The sequence below is a fragment of the Acanthaster planci genome, linkage group LG14, assembly GCF_054643075.1.
Source record: "Acanthaster planci isolate LZ-2023a linkage group LG14, COTS_SCS, whole genome shotgun sequence".
Classification (NCBI taxonomy): domain Eukaryota; kingdom Metazoa; phylum Echinodermata; class Asteroidea; order Valvatida; family Acanthasteridae; genus Acanthaster; species Acanthaster planci.
In genome coordinates, this window is record NC_141790.1 from 9,063,181 (window position 1) to 9,079,794 (window position 16,614).

The 16,614-nt window shown below is 43.9% G+C and overlaps 1 protein-coding gene across 1 annotated transcript in view; it reads left to right on the top strand.

Annotated features, from left to right (window-relative positions):
• The window catches only part of LOC110980748 (uncharacterized), a 73,158-nt gene that overhangs the window by 41,322 nt on the left and 15,222 nt on the right, over positions 1-16,614 (top strand). The window contains exons 26-31 of the mRNA XM_087145806.1: positions 8,240-8,373; positions 9,412-9,560; positions 11,019-11,209; positions 12,784-12,945; positions 13,714-13,875; positions 15,089-15,187. Of these exons, the coding sequence (XP_087001932.1) occupies positions 8,240-8,373; positions 9,412-9,560; positions 11,019-11,209; positions 12,784-12,945; positions 13,714-13,875; positions 15,089-15,187 (897 nt within the window). The remainder of the gene's footprint in view (positions 1-8,239; positions 8,374-9,411; positions 9,561-11,018; positions 11,210-12,783; positions 12,946-13,713; positions 13,876-15,088; positions 15,188-16,614) is intronic.

Here is a 16,614-nt window from a genome sequence, read left to right on the forward strand (position 1 = left end):
GTAAGTGTGACGCCACTTCAGTTTAAACCACGCCCACTGCACAAGATACATAGCCATCGCAGGTACATTAGTTCGCGGTAGATTGCGATTGTTTTTTCTTTTGATTTCACGTGTCCAGTCATCCTGAAAGACTCTTCCACAAAACTTTGCAGCCTGAAAAGTCTGAATTGAACATACCTTTATGTATTTTGTGTCTTAACTCCTTACTTTCAATCGTCTGATCGCGTTAAGAATTGAAGCTGACACATACAGCCTCATGGAAGTGCGCAGATCGACGCTAAAAGCATCGTATTGGGATCCCTCTATATGCAGCGAATCATAGTATCACAAGAGGGTGCACTTCAGTTAGACAAGAGAGGGCGCTACTCAGTATGGCAACAAAACATTCGGCAGTTAATTTTGCTGTACCCAGTGACCGCTGTACTGAACATTTAGCGTGGACCCCGTCGTGTTTGTTATAGCAGCGTTCAACTCTATATGCTGCTTTTGTATAAGCATAATTTGGCATGAGTGCCAAACTTAAAGACGAGGAATTGTTAATACTTTCCAGCCTCAGGACACTGAAAGCTTCACTCAGTTTTGAGAAAAGCTTGCCGACGTAACGGACAAAGGCTGCAATACAGTTTAGATTGACCTTCAACGCGCCAGGTTATGGTCAGCGCAGCTCTCTCGTACAGTACCCACTATGGATGGCTGTGCTTTCCAGCCAGTGGGAGTTGCTTACATGCGCCTGTCTAATTTGCATATTTCACGGAAAAGGTCCATTCTAAAGTATTTCTACCTCCTTCTACACTGAAGCAAGATAACCCCCCCTTCTTTGTGTTAGTCGTTCTACTGGAATCTCAGGAATTCTTTTCAGACATCTAGGAAGGAATTAAGTAACACTAGTCTAGAATGTGTGGCTAGGACATGTAGGGGGGATACCCCTCCGTCCCATGTCTTACTGAGTACATGTTTATCCTCCCGGGTTTATCAACATTTTGATACAATGCACACTTTGATAATAACATAAGCGCTGGTACCTGGCTCTCAGTTTGGTCCATTCACTGCAGAATCCAAGCCCAAAACTAGGGTGTCATCGTATTTTGACATCGTGGAGAAAAAAAAGGATATTGATGAGTAATAAGAGTTATTCCAAATGAAATGAAGTTGAACGCTGAGGAGAACTACCACGAGTGTCCACTGTCATTGCCAGAAGTGTCAGTGTGAGTTTGTCATCACTGTACTGTGCCAATTCATGACAGACTGTCTACATATGAAGTGATAGGTATGTTGTTTAGCTGAAAGGTTGGTTGGGGCGCAGGAGCAGATTACGAGCAGCCATCAAAGACCCAGAATGTAGCAGGACATGGCAGGGCCTCTGCTGATGTTTGTTTGATGGACAGTGTGGAGCTTCCTGGTGCATCTGTGGTCGTCCCTCGTGCCGACATGTTGTTTGACGTCTACTGCAGTACAATGCCGCCTGCCCTTCCGATTATTCGGTTCTCCTATCGCCCAGTTCTCGTACGCCTTTCTCTGTACACCCTCAGGGTAACGCACCCACGCGCCGTCTGCATCTTGATCACTGCAGCCAAGCTTGGCAAAGTTCACTTCAAGATTTCTGAAGGCCTCCGCAATGAAGCTGCTGACTTAATCACTAATAGTGTTCCATTGAGCCCTTGGCCAAACACACTGGCATTCTCCCACGTCATCTAATGATCTGTAGCCTTGTGGCAAGATTAGCCATGTTTCAGCCAATGTGGTTTACCAATGGCATTGACACCGATGAAAATAAGGCAGTGATGACGGCTGGTTTGAGGCCTTTTGATTCAGCGATAGCCATCCTTTTTTTTCATTTTGTCTCTTAATCAGCTGAAGTACATGTACATGGATGTATGTGACCGCCTCTAGATAAAAAAAAAAGGGCCACAGGATGACAGGAACAGGGAAATCAGACCGAGGAATCATTCAGAGCTTGGAGACCTCGTCGAGGTTTAAGGGTGAAGGCGGCCGTCAAAACCCAGAATGTAGCAGGACATGGTATAGTTTGTCTCACATATAGTGCGGTACTTGATGGTGCATGGTTTGTCCCCCCACTCACCGCCACCATGTTTGATGTTTACCACAGCGCAATGCTGGCATTGCTTCCAATTGTTGGGTTCTCCTATTGCCCATTTCTCGTACGCCATTATTTTCACACCCTCAGGGTAACACACCCACTCGCCCTCTGTGTCTTGATCACTGCAGCCAAGCCAGACAAACTTCACTTTAAGATCTCTGAAAGCCGCGGCGATGAAGTTATTCTCGTCCGCCGACTCGATCACCAACAGTGCCCCATTGAGCCCTTGGCAGTATGCACCGGCATCCTCCCACGTCATTTTATGATCTGTAACCTTGTAGCAAGACAAGCCATGTTTCAGCCAACCTGGTTTGCAAATGGCATTAACACCAGTGAAAATAAACAAGGCAATGATGATGGCTGGTTTGAGGCCCTTTGGTTCAGGTAAAGCCATCATTTTTTTTCTCTTACAACATCAGCTGAAGTACCGATGTGACCGCCTCTAGATAAAAAAGAGCCACAGGATGAGAGGAACAGGACAATCAGACCGAGGTCTCATCCAGATCTTTGAAACAAGAGAAAACAATACCAGAAAATGATGCTGCAACCATCAAAATAGCGCAAACTGGATAAAATCAAGGCAAGCAACAAATTGCTACAAGATCTGAACAGCAGATCTGGACAGCGTTGAATGAAACAGTCTGTATTAGATCGCTGTCATATAGCTTAGCAGCCACACTTGGATGGTGAAGATGATCAGATCGAGACCATCACAATCACCGAGCAATATGCTACAGTTGTCCACTGCCTTGGAAGTACATTATCACAGAGCATCTGAATTGCGTTCAATCAAGCGATGAAATGATATCTGAATTGCGTTCAATCAAGCGATGAAATGACAGTAGCAAAAATATGATATATCTCAGTGTCCCGAAGCAACAAATTAAGACAACCATCAGCCATAAGACTCATATACTCTTCATCCATAATTGCTCACAAAAAACGCACACCTAGAAAATGTCCAATTCATCAAGGAATTCACCCGGTCCGTGATGAAATATGGGAGAACCTTCTGGTGATAATTAGTTTGCCTTCCTTTTTATAAAATAAGGTAGGACATACATAGAAGAACAAATGCCTCACTTTTGAAAAAAAATAGTGGTACGTGAGAGAAGTTTTGCTCCCCATGGTAAAATGATAAGGAAGTAAAACTATCCAGAAGATGCTTAACATCAAGGATATACCAAGTAATGATCCCAAAAGCTTGTCGTTGGGAGTAAAAGTTCAAATAAGTCAGGTTGGGGTAGTGGCTTTTTCCTCGCCTTCCACCTCTGCGACTGGGGTTCGAATCCCACCAAGATCAGCATGTGGATTGGGTTTCCAGTCCCCACTTGATTCCGTGGGTTTCCCTGTGATATTTATCCGGGGTTTTGTTCCTCCCACCTCTTAAACTGAACGTTTCTTTATTGTTTCTAAACTGTCTCTTCATCCTGTAATTGGCGCTGAATTCACTGTTGGGTGAACATATATCAGCACAAATGAATAACACCCCGATCCCATCTTTGCAGTGTTGACGTCAAGACCTTTGCCACACCAGTTACAATTAATAGGTTGTGCGCTGACAGAAGGAACGCTTTTGTTGCTATTTATTCAATAACTTGTGATTTAAATGCAGATGTGGGGCCCTGTACTTGTCTTGTGGAATCTTGTGGTCGTCTTTTAAGTCATCTGGACAACAACTTTGACAGGTATCATATTGTGGTTCTTTTGTCCTTCCACCGTGAAAATCAACTTCCGCAATCACACACTGTGCTCAACGGATATCTGGTTCATGGCATTATTAACCACTTGCCGTGAGGTGTTCTTAAAAATGCAGTGCACACCTACGGGAGATTTTCAAGATTTTCAGTTTTCAAAATTCTTTAAAAATTCATCATTTCATTTAATGGACGTTTACACCCACATGAATGACTGTTTGGTGGCCACTCTTAGCTGACAGGTAGCCTTCATTGACTCCTGAGTATTTCAGCCACGGCTGCCACTCTGTAAAGAGAGCCCAGAATTGTGAGGTGTTGCATAATTTCCTTAGTTCCCAGTGAATGCGAGTAGCATTTTTTCAAACGCAGCTGAATTAGCATGCAGCGGTGCTGTGTCGCTCATCAATGGGGCCCTGGAGCACTTTTGTCCGCGGTGCTAATTCACGGGCACGCTCTGCTCAAAAAAGTGGTATACCGTTAAAAAAATTGACGGATTACCTTCGAAAAATGCAAGCCAAAAAATGATGGCAATTCCCAGCAGCAGGTCGTTTGTTCCAAGCACTGTCTTTCGTTACACGGACTAGCTCTTTTGTCCGATTGCGGGCACCCCAGCTCTGCATATAAACCCTTGGTGCTCGAAACGGAGTACCCTGGCAGCAAGTGGTTAAACAGCCTCAGCGACCGTGTTAATTCAACGTTTCCTGTAGTGTGATTGGGTTTCAGAACTCTGGCAGGTTGAGTAACATTTGTGTGAGGAGCATTAGTATCCCAATGGATAATAAATAGATATAGAGATGACAGCAAGCTAAGACTGGAGAAAATTATTTAATAGACAATCATTCAACATTTTTTCACTGAAAGACTCACACCAGCCAATATTTTTTAATGTTTCATGAAAACAAAGTTTTATAAATCAAAAACAGCTGCATCTGTGTTCAAATTAGGCTTCTGTTAGCAATTAAAGTTTCCTTTAATTAAACGGTGTAGTGGGTTGCTGGAGAGTTGCAGTGGCTCCATTCTTGAGAACAGTTCTTCTGAAGTTGGTTTACTAAAGTTGTTATGACTTCACACAACACCGCTCGTATATCGTGCAAGCAACTAGCTTTGATTTTGATGGTGAAGCATTCACTGATGATGTACTCACCACCTTCATTGTGACATCACATAGCAATATTCATGTACATTGTTGGCTCCTCACTTTCTATCCATCTAGTCATTAGATTATTTCTCTACTTTCAAGAAACTCTGTAATATTTCTAGAGATGCTTAGATGTTTTGATTTGTCTTGAAGGGAGACACTATGACTTTCCTTTTTCATTCATGGAGCCTTCTCATGAAATTTTAGTCTGTTGTCAGTCCAGCGATTTTCCAAATGAAATACAGTAAAGAAACATTCAATATTAGTCGGATAAAAAGATAATTGAAGAATTTACCTAGCACCCATTGCAGGTGATGAGATTGTATTGATGTCTTGGGATCATGGCAGCTAGTATCAAAATGAGGGAGGGCCACCAGAAACCACTGACCTGGTGACAGATGTCAATCCAATGTTTGAAGCCTTCAGCGAGGTTTAAGCGAGAAGGCGGCCGTCAAATCCCAGAATGTAGCAGGACATGGCAGGGCCTCTGCTGTCGTTTGTCTCACAGACAGTGTGGAACTTCCTGGTGCACCTGTGGTTGTCCCACGTGCCATCGTGACATTTGATGTGTACCGCAGCACAATGCTGGCTGCCCCTCCAATTGTTGGGTTGTTCTTTCCCCCAGTTCTGGTATGCCATTCTCTTTACACCCCCAGGGTAACACATCCACACGCCGTCTGCGTCTTGATCACTGCAGCCAAGCCAGGCAAAATTCACAGACAGGCTTCTGAATGCCTGAGTGATGAAGTCATTCTCGTCCGCCGACTCGATCACCAACAGCGTCCCATTGAGCCCTTGGCAGTACGCGCTGGCATTCCCCCACGTCATCTTACGATCTATAAACTTGTAGCAAGACGAGCTGTGTCTCAGCCAACCTGGCTCGCAAATGGTGTTTACACCAATGAACCCAACAACGACAACGACGATGGTCAGTTTGAGGTTTTGACATTCAGGTAATGCCATTATATCAAATATTAATTTTAACAGTATCACCCCAAGTACATGTACATGTGTAGCTGATGAAGCAGTCAGACCAACGAACTATCCAGGTCTTGGAAACAAGAGAAAATGATGTCAGAAGATGCTTTACTTATCCACAAAACACAAGACTGATCAACAAATACAAGTATTTAACTACCACAGGATCTGAATAGCAGTCTTTGCCAGTATTGGGTGAAGACAGCCTATACTGAGATCAGACGCTACCGAGTCAAATGATGGTGGTAATGGCGATAATGACGAAGACTCTACAGTAAAGCATAGACGATCAAACAAGACATAAAAGGCTTTGCATTAAACAGAACAGACGTCTGGGAGAGCATCAGCTGGGAAAACTTGGCCAATGTCATCAAAAGCCACTCACATCAAGTGAGGGCAACCATTTATGAGATCACCCATCACTTCAGGGAGCAGCGAAGCTTGCAGTTGCTGTGTGGTCAGCTGCGCTACGATCCAGTACCCAAATGTAGCCATCGAGAGAGATGTTGACGAGGAAATGACCATCATTCATGATGAATGACCACAGTGCAAAATGCCAACTGATGGAACTTACTTTCTGTTGACTCTGATGATGCAGCCGACTTGCCTTTCTACGCGTTGAGAAATCAATCGCATGTATGAGATTGGAACTCTGTTTTGTCCTAAGTGACTGCATGTTCATAGTTCATAGTTATTTTATTAATCCCAAAGGAAATTACCTCTCTGCGTACAAGCCTCATTAAAAACATACAAAAATTAGCATTCTAAAACATATTATTGTTTTAAAATAATTAAATAAACGTAATAAAACATTGAATCTAATTAAAATATAGAGAAAATATACATTATTATTAAAAAATCATCAATCCCACATCTTGACAGAGTTCGTCTATTCCCCTCGTATGTTTCAAATTGCATGCAGCAATGGCCCTAGGGATGAAAGAATATTTATAACGCTGTGTCCTCGTCGGCAGTTGGAGTGTCCCACTTCGTTCATTTTGTTGCTCGTCCAACTCACCTCCCAGGGGGTGAGTTACGTCACTCAGTATTTTGTCAGTCCTGTCTGTCAGTTGTCGGTTGTACGCTAAGTCAAATGTCTCCCGTGGTCATGTGCCAAAGTACCAGTGGGACTTGCCTTTAATCTGACATTTGCTCAAGCTTTTCTGGCAATTGCTGCGCATTAATAACATGTACAAGTGTAGAAAACTCCACCAAGACACAGAATGGTTCTAATCCAACCAAAAACCACTACTGTTGATTAGCTGTGGACAAAAGGTGGTGGCCAGTGTGTAAAAAAAATCGAGATCATAAGAATCGCCAACCAATCGCAAGTTCATATACTTGCATTTATTAAGTGTAGAGGCCGTTTCATACTTTGCGCGAAAATGAAACAAATGCGAATTTGTGACGTCAGATTCAAATATTCGTGCTACGAAGTCACAAAAGTTCAACACATTTCAACTGAAGCAAAATTTCACTGCAAATTTTTCATGACGTCGAATTGGCGTCGCATTCACCTGTAGCCTATGAACTGGCCTTTAGAATTCAGTTCAGTCAGCTGACACAGGAAATATGTATGCTTAGCAGACAAACAGGATATCAGCAAACAGGTTTGCTCAGCTCTGGAATCTCAGCTCAAGAAATGAGCCACTTGCGAGTTAAATTTGAATAAAATCTGGTACACTGTGTTATCTGATTGCATAGAAACGTAACAATTTGAACTCCCCAGAGTAAAGACACTGTTGCTAATACCTCATGATTCGGGGCAAGCTTTTGCATAGCAACCACCATCTCTAGAATAGACTGGTTCCTTTGTGCCGTTCTTATCCATTGAGAACAGTGTATTGTTGCAAGGCGTCTCTTATGTAACTAAGCAAAAGCTTGCCCATCACAAGGTATAGCAACAGTGGTTTTAGAATGGAGAATTCAAGTTGTTATGTTCACGAGAATTTAAAGAACTCAGTGTACCAGATTTTATTCAAATTTAACTCGCAAATGGCTCATTGGGATATGAAAAGCAGCATACTGTGGCCATGTCTGAATCAACAAGCTATGGCTGTGTGGGACTGTGTTTTTTTAGGAAACTGCTACAGCCGCTAGTCAGTGGCTTTCTTAGACCCACATACATGTATTATTCCCAGCTTTAGCCACAATTTGGATGCGGGCTTTAGTATGACCTAAAAGCTGTACATGGAACAAAGTTCCTGGAGTCAGATGCTGAAATTTCTGGAGCATGTAGGATTCCTGACCAATGAAGGGGGGGATTTGCTGATTTGTAAATATGCATGAGATTGTAATCTTTCACATGTCTGCATTTTATTAACGCAGGAACCTCACGAATGAGAGTGCGGTGGGAACGCACATACACTTTCCGCTTCCAACACCTTCAGGGGAGCTGCCAAAACCAGACCCAACAGATCCAGAACAGCTTCATTCTGCTCTTCATGAGGAGTCACTTCATGGTACTGTGCGAGCCATTGTTGTATTTGGAGACCCCTTTAGACCATCACAGTGTCCTACAAGGCCATCTAAAGTCCATCACAGAACCCCGCAAGACCTCTCGACCATCATTACACCATCATAACTCAATCACCACATCATTCCAAGATCATCATGCCCTGGTACTATCACAAGGCTGTCATGAGGCCGTCACGAGACCCCTCATGATCATAAGTCCATCCTAAGATCATCCTAAGGTTGTCTCAAGACCATCGTCGTATCTTGGTACCATCACAAGATCATCATAAGACCATCACGTCACCCCACAAGACACTCGAGACCATCACAAGTCCATCATAAGATCAGAACAAGATCATCACAAACCATCATCATTATATCATGATTCCATCACATAGCCATCACAAGTCCATCATAAGACCAGCACAAGATCATCATTATACCCTGACACCATCACAAGATCATTACTGAAGCCCTTATGACCCCTGAATACCATTCAAACAAGTGCCAATCGTTCAGATATTCAGCTGCAAGGAACCTTCTCCTCTGCACCCCAAACTTTCTGTCGAAGAGCTGATTGTCATTGACAACATGCCTGCACATGTACCATACCACAACTCGTGTGACCGGCTAGGAGACACTCTCCGTAGAGCATGCGACTAATTATGCTTATTATACTCACGACTGATTACACTGCAGCCTTTCCATATGGCAAAGGGGTGTGTCTGAGCATTAGAACTTGACAAAAGCATCGTCCGCATGTGTCTGGCGGAATGCCTTGGAGCCTTGAAATGCAAAGATAAAGGCCAGTTCATAGTTCAGCCGAAAGGAAAGAGAAGAGTACCTCAAAGCGTTCACAACAAAATTGGCTGGAGTTGAAATTTATTCAACTTTTCCATCGCAAGATTGTCATATTTTCTCGCTTTTGCATCATGCGTGAACCGGCCTTTAGCGTCAAAAAAATGCTCCTGATCTCTCTCAGCTTCTCCAGGCAACACGGAGGCGTTGCAGAATCAACAAATTTGGAATTTCTTTTTTCTCAGTACTGCCAAAGGGACCGCGAAAACCACTGCAAACTGGAGAATATCGTGGTGACCTGCGGCGACACGGCGGAGAGTAGACGGCGGCGAAGACAAGCCCAGCCCGGTCCAGGGTCAAGCATGGACATTTCATCCACCTTTGCTATTGAAAGGTTGGCCTCATACAGCTGTGTTAAATTACTAGAGTGTTGAAGTGATATGCAAAGTGAAGCCTGCTGGGCACATCCAATAATCACAGACCTATGAAAAACTCCAAATTTTGAGTGGTTTATATACAGCTATTTGTATCTGTATTTGCATATGTACCCTAAAACTATTTGCATATGTACCCTAAAGCTATTTGTATATGTATTCTAAAACTATTTGCATATGTATTCTAGAACTGTTTGCATTTGTATTCTAAAACTATTTGCATATGTATTCTAAAACTATTTGCATTTGTATTCTAAAACTATTTGCATATGTACTCTAAAACTATTTGCATATGTACCCTAAAACTATTTGCATATGTACCCTAAAACTATTTGCATATGTATTCTAAAACTATTTGCATGTGTACCCTAAAACTATTTGCATGTGTACTCTAAAACTATTTGCATATGTATTCTAAAACTATTTGCATTTGTATTCTAAAACAATGCTTTAACAAAGCCAAATCTGCATTTTGTTTCACTTGTAAACAGCCCAAATGCCCTGCAGATGAATTTGGGGCTTTTCAATGATTCACACTGATGAGAGAAAGCGCGCTTCACATTGTTTGTTCACCTGTATTTTGCACTTGTGTGTTGCATTTAATAGGGTTCATAGGGAATGTGTTCCCACTTAACTCACTGAGTTCTACAAATATGCACTTGAATTTGAAAAGTCTGTTCTCAGGACAGCGCTTATTAAGTCTTTCCATTTGGGGAATGACAGGTTTTTCATGTCTAATCATTTTATACAGTTCTATGGTTTGCAACGGGAAAACACCATTTGTGTTTTTCCTATGACATCAAGCGAAATGGAGTTTTTGGTAGGGTTGTGCTGATTTTAGCAATTTGACATGCTGAAGATTTGATATCATGCCAGGGTCAAATATTTGGATATTCAATACGGCCGTTTTACAATAGTGCGCCACCAAGAGTTTGCAACTCGTTGGCCAATCACAATGTGCGAATGGAAGGGTCAGCAGATTTTGCGTGTTATGATTGGCCGGCGTGTTGCAAACTCGTGGTGGCGCATTATTGCGAATCACCCATATTTTTCGGACTGACTCGGCTCTACCATAGTTTGGGGCACAAAGGTTTTGAGAAACTGTTGAACATTTGTGGCGTGGGCATAATTTGGTTGAGCTGTGAACCAGTACTAACCCCCAACTGCTGGACAATATTTCTGTGTCAGAAGACGTTTGTCTTGTCCACCAGATTTGTGATGTTCATGCACAGCTATGTAGTTTGTATGTTGAAACCTCCAAAAAAGAGGCAGGCCGAATAAAAAGAACAGGACAGGGAAGAGAAAGTAATTAGTTTTTTTACCTGGCCTTACAGTCGTGAAGACACGCGTCTTTTTACACCGTAGTTTTATAAGCAATCCTGCAACACTTTGCAGACTGTTTCTTGCTGTTCTTTCAGGAATGAGACAGCCAACATCGACTCCATCCTGTCCATCTTGAACACTAGCATCAGTGACCTTTGGCAGGAGGACCAGGTGACCCTTGACCTGCCGGACGGCAGCACGGCGGTCCTCAACAAAGACCAGTCTGAAATGGGAGAGGTGAAAGTGATTTGTGGTGACGGCACGGTCGCCTCTGGTATGGTGTGTGGTAAGATGCCTTGCAATCACCTTTCACCGTAACGGGCTCAGAGGCATGCAGGGTGTAAGAAATTGATCTCATTGTCCTGAGAACTGGTAATTTTAATCTACGAAATCTAGGCAATATTTCGCCTCATTTGAGACAATTTCAAATAAGTGTTTGTATCAAAAACGTTTCTTCAATTTGAAGCTCCAACTTTTTAGCTTTACATTCAAATTCACACCAAGTATATGAATCAACCTTGATATTTTTTTACATTTTCAACAATGATGATGATGTCATACATGGAACTCATAGCCGAAATACATGTACACACCCCCTCTAATGGAAGTTAAGCCCCTCATTACACCGTCACTGATTGATTCATACTCAGCTCACTAGCAAATGTAAATTTATGACATTCTGGAAACTATTTGCAAGAGTATTATTATGAAGTCATTTCGTCTGCAACAGAGTTCACTGTGAGTGTTTTGAGGTGCCAAATTAGCTTTGCATTGGAATCTATGCAAAGAATACGTAACATCCTTAATCGCCACCCAAGAAACCTGTTGCTGACGGGGCAAACGCAAGGGAGTTTGGTGAACGCGCAGCATATGACGTTTTTGCATCCTGCTAGAGAAGCTGAAGGGTCATACTGTTTTGTCTTGTCCCTCTGAGTGTTTGTGTCAGTGCGTCTGTACGTCTGCCACCAGTTTCACCACCCTTTTTTTGAGAAGCCAATTGATTTTGGACCCCATAGCTCAAAGGTCAATGTCCAATGGTTATGGTTGAAAATGTCAACTAACTTGAAATGATACACAATGGGTTTCCTACCTGAACTCGATAAAGACGGAACACTTTTGGGGAGTTCTCCAGAAACCTGTTGATATTGGATCCCATGGGTCAAAGGTCAAGGTAATTAGAGTTTAAACAACAGAAATAGATTTCATACTATAACTTGAGAAATGCCGTTTATATCAACTTCAGACTTGGTATGGGAGTTTGGGTGTCTTTCAGACGCCCATTGATTAGGGACGTTATAGGTCAAAGGTCAAGGTAAGTTAAAACTACAGAAATGTGACCCATTACCACAAAATGAAAAGTCAGACTTTTCAAAAATGTTCAAATTCAGCAGAACAAGGGCTTCCCCAGGGGTATGTGTATGGCACACTTACCAGGTAAAAAGCATAAGGCGACAATGTGACGTTATTCTGGCAGATGTTCGTCTTCGTTTCGGACATTGTTTCAACATTTCTGACCAGGCTTGAATGGTGCTGTCATCAAAATTGCTGAAAAAAGACATTTTTATCATGTAATCTTAAAAAATTTGGAATTAAATAGGAAACAGGTTAAATATATGTATTACCAAACCTCCAAATTGACCTCCACTTTGATAGTTGACTTTGACCCCTCAAAACAGGAGAGAGTGGAATGCGACTTTACGCTCATTTTGTTGTGATAGGTCACAAATGCTTTGCCCAATGGAGGCAGGTTTTTTGTAATCACAGATTCAAACCCTGAGTTTATAGGCATGGGTATCGTTGGAGTACTCACGTATGCTAACGCCATTCTTGTCCTCTTTGTTTTGTAATCTGTCATTGCAGTCAACTGCCCCGTCGGCACCCGTTACAAGCTGAGTGCTGGCACCTGTGTGCCATGTGGCAAAGCAACGTACCAGGACGAAGAGGCACAGCAGAGTTGCAAGCTTTGCCCTCCGAGAACAACCACCATCGGAACGGGGGCGTTCGAGTCGGCACACTGCCAAGGTGGGCCTGTTTAAGCCACGATTGCTGGTGGTCGGATCAGTGACCATCGGATTACACATAGAGAGAGTTGAAAAACTTTCCAAGAAATGAACACACTTTAACATGAGTACGTGCCAGCAACAGTGTTCAAAATGTTGTTTCTTTATCGCACAGTCTTTCTCATTTTCACGATTCGTGGATTAAGTAAGGGAGCACAGTGGAACTTAGAGGTATGGCTCCACAACTGAAATGCCAATGAATGTCTAGGCCTCCTGGTAATCTTCTTTGGTTGGCCCTGAAGGACCTGTTACCAATCAGGCAAGTCTGGCCTCTGGAAAACGCCTGTCCAGATTTCATTCTCCCCTCCCTCACCTAATAGAGGAGTCTCTGTGGCTAGTGTTCAGTTCCTTTCAGTACTCAGGCAACTTCTGTCAAAGCTGGCTGGAGCTTGGCGGCGTATCCAGTTTTTGGTGTCCAGGCAGCAAACTCAAAAGCAAATGCAGCTTCGAGCACATTCAACATGATGTTGAATCATGTGATTGCAGATTGCCCCACTCACCTGCTGGAGCCGTCGATCAAGCTAGTGGGAACAGTGGCCTGGGACAAAGCAATGGTTGGTAGGGAAGACCCTGTTGTTCAAAGCAAGGGATTAAAAAAAAGGGCCCCTCGCTTTGGATGAGCATGGCCTGGCTATTCAACTGGGGATGTGAAGCCTGGCAACCAGTTCAAGGCCGAATGAATTGTTGCAATTTGAATACAGTTTAATTTTCACCTCCCCCACTTTTCCAGATATGTGTCCCCCGGGCCAGATCTCCTACTGGGGCGTCACGCCTTGCCAGCGGTGCCCCCTGGGATCCTACCAGGCGCAACATGGCCAGCGGGGATGTAAGCCTTGCCCCAACGGCATGACGACCAGCGTCACAGGGGCTACGTCCTTATCGCTGTGCACCGGTAAGGTGTTCGTCATCCAAAATTTGATATTTGAATAGCTCATCATTTGCAAAGCATGCAGTACAAGGACGATGCCACGATCTACCTCAAGTTGAAGTGCACCGTCACCGGGCAAAAAAGTAACTGGTTGGTTGGAAAGGTCTCCAACCCGGCTCTAGGACACTCCTGGTGCATACGTCATGACTGTGCATACATACAAGAATTGCTTGCGCATGCTCAGCGTGTCCTACACCAAATTAACATCTGCAAGCACGTGTTGAGTTCCCACCAAAGGTCCCTCGTTGCTGTGTAGACACGCCCTCTTTTGTTCCTGCTCAGAGTGGATAAAGAACACGACGGGGTCCCAAAAATAATGCTCTGTTTTGCGATTCATACATTGTCGCAATCTGCGCATTTATACTCGTGGGTGGAGAGTGACAAGTAGGGGTGGGGTGACTTGTCCACGGTCACATGTAACTAGCAACTGGATTGGAACCTTCATTCCGATGATCGGGAGGGAGTGTAGCCATATAGCCAAATGCCCCTGTTCTCTTTCAATGTGTCTTGGTCGGCTCTATTAACCACTACCAGCCGGGGACTCCGAAATCGGAGCCGTATGGTTTATATGTGTGGCCGGGGTCTCCGACCTCGGACAAAGGAAACAGGGCCCTGTAACAAAAGACCGTACTCCGAACAAAAGACCAGGCTGCTGGGCATTACCGGCATTTTTCACTCTCAAAAGTGGTGATAATCCAGCGTTATTTTGAAACCGTATACCAGGGTTTGAGGCATTTAGAGCAAGCGGATTACCACCGGGGACAAAAGCTCTCCACCACCGCAGCGATGAGCCACACAGCACCGCTGCATGCTAATCTGGCCCCTATTGAAAAGAGGTCAGCAGTGCACTGAGCCAGGTTCGTGAACAAAAGACAGTTGTATAACACCGCACAATCTGGGCTCTGTTTACAAGGCTGCTGGCCTGGCTGAAATATTCGGGCATCAATGAAGGTCACCTGTCAACTTAGAGTAGTGCCTAAAGATTACTCCGTGCGGCTATAAACGACTGTTAAATGGAATGATGAATTGTTGAAGGATTTTGAAAACGGAAAAAATGATAGTCATGCCGGCCCAGCATTCTCAACGTTGAAAAATGCCCCGGCACGAAGTGGTTAATTAACAAAGATGTTTTCTGGACAGCTTCCTCTGACGGTGCTTCTGGTTTATCTCGTTCCAGCCTCTGGTGTCCGACCAACAGTGCCATCGGCTGACACCACCACCCACGCCATCCAGTCTGCCCTACCCACAGTACCAGGAGGCTCCCCTGGAGTTCCAGGTAAGAGTACCAGGAGTGGGTTAGGGGTTGAAAGCGCAGTGGGGGGTGGAAGGTAGCTCGAGGGATGACATTGAGGGTGGTGGAGTACATCGGGGTTGAATATGGGGTGGAGATACTGTCAGTGGTAACACTGAAGGGGACGGGTGGCCTTTGGGAGAGGGGAAGCATGAGGGGTGACATGATGTGGGTGAGGGCGGGGTTAGTGTCAGGTGTAACATTGAGAGGAAAAATGTAGCATCAGTGGTAACACTGAGGACGTTGGCTGGCATCAGGGGGTGACATCGGGGGGGGACATCGGGGGTAACATGGAAGGCTTGGGGAGAATCAGGGGGTGATATTGAAGGCATGGGGAAGCATCAGGGGGTGACATGGAGGGGGCCGTGGTAACATTATTGGTAAAACTTCATGGGCTGATATGCACACTGCATGAATTGTAGGTGTGGCACACATGTACATCAGATCCAGTGAAGGACACTTTGTGTCTTGCACGTGTAAAATAATGGTGTAAAATTGGCATCACCAATTTCAAACAGAACGTGTACAAAAGTCATGGCATCGGTGTACAATCCGAGTGCGAGGGAGCACTTGCAATGCACATGATGCAGCATAAAGGTATCTGTATGTCTTGTCATTACCATACTCTGCCTGTGTCCATATTATGAACCCAAGAGCATGATTTATTGGTTATCTGAAAGAACTGTTTACGGTTGAAAATTATTCAGAAGTTTCTTGGACATATCGTAAGATGTCACTATTCATTTATTGGGGGGGGTTGATGCCCACACTGTATTAAGAATTCCCCATTGGTTTTCTGCGCAGAATTGTGGAGAATGCAGAAAGGTTCTTGACATCGAAATGAAACGCGGGGTTTTCAGGGAGTTTCCAGATGCTCTGATGAAAAAGATGGGTTTTTTTTATATTTGTCAGTCTTGGAAGTTATTTTTGGACCTGGGATATTTCTTGAGCCGCTGGCTCCGCAGTCATGCTTTTTTTTTCCTCAGAAAAAATTCAAGCTCTTTGCTTGTGGGCGGGCAAATCTGCTTCCCGGACAGCAGTGGTCACTGGCGAGACTTCATAAAGTCTGTCAGAAGTGCTGTGAAGGAGTAATCATTGGGGGTCAGACCAGATCAGAAAAAGACCACCTGCCACTTTGGCTTGCTCGTCACATGAGGGCCTCCACACAAGCTGAACCCTCATGGCAGACGACCGGACGAGCTCTTGTTTGCCTTGCAGGGGGCATTAAGATGTCTGCGATTATTACAAAATCATCAATCAGACGTGTTGTGATGGAACACACTCCATAATGGATTTTTGCCTTCAGTTTAATGCTTTCCTGCAATTTAGCTCATATTCTCTCTGGTTTTTTTAAAATGTGGCTCTTGTTTGTACGGAACACGCATCATCTTGATATGAATCAAATGACAGTG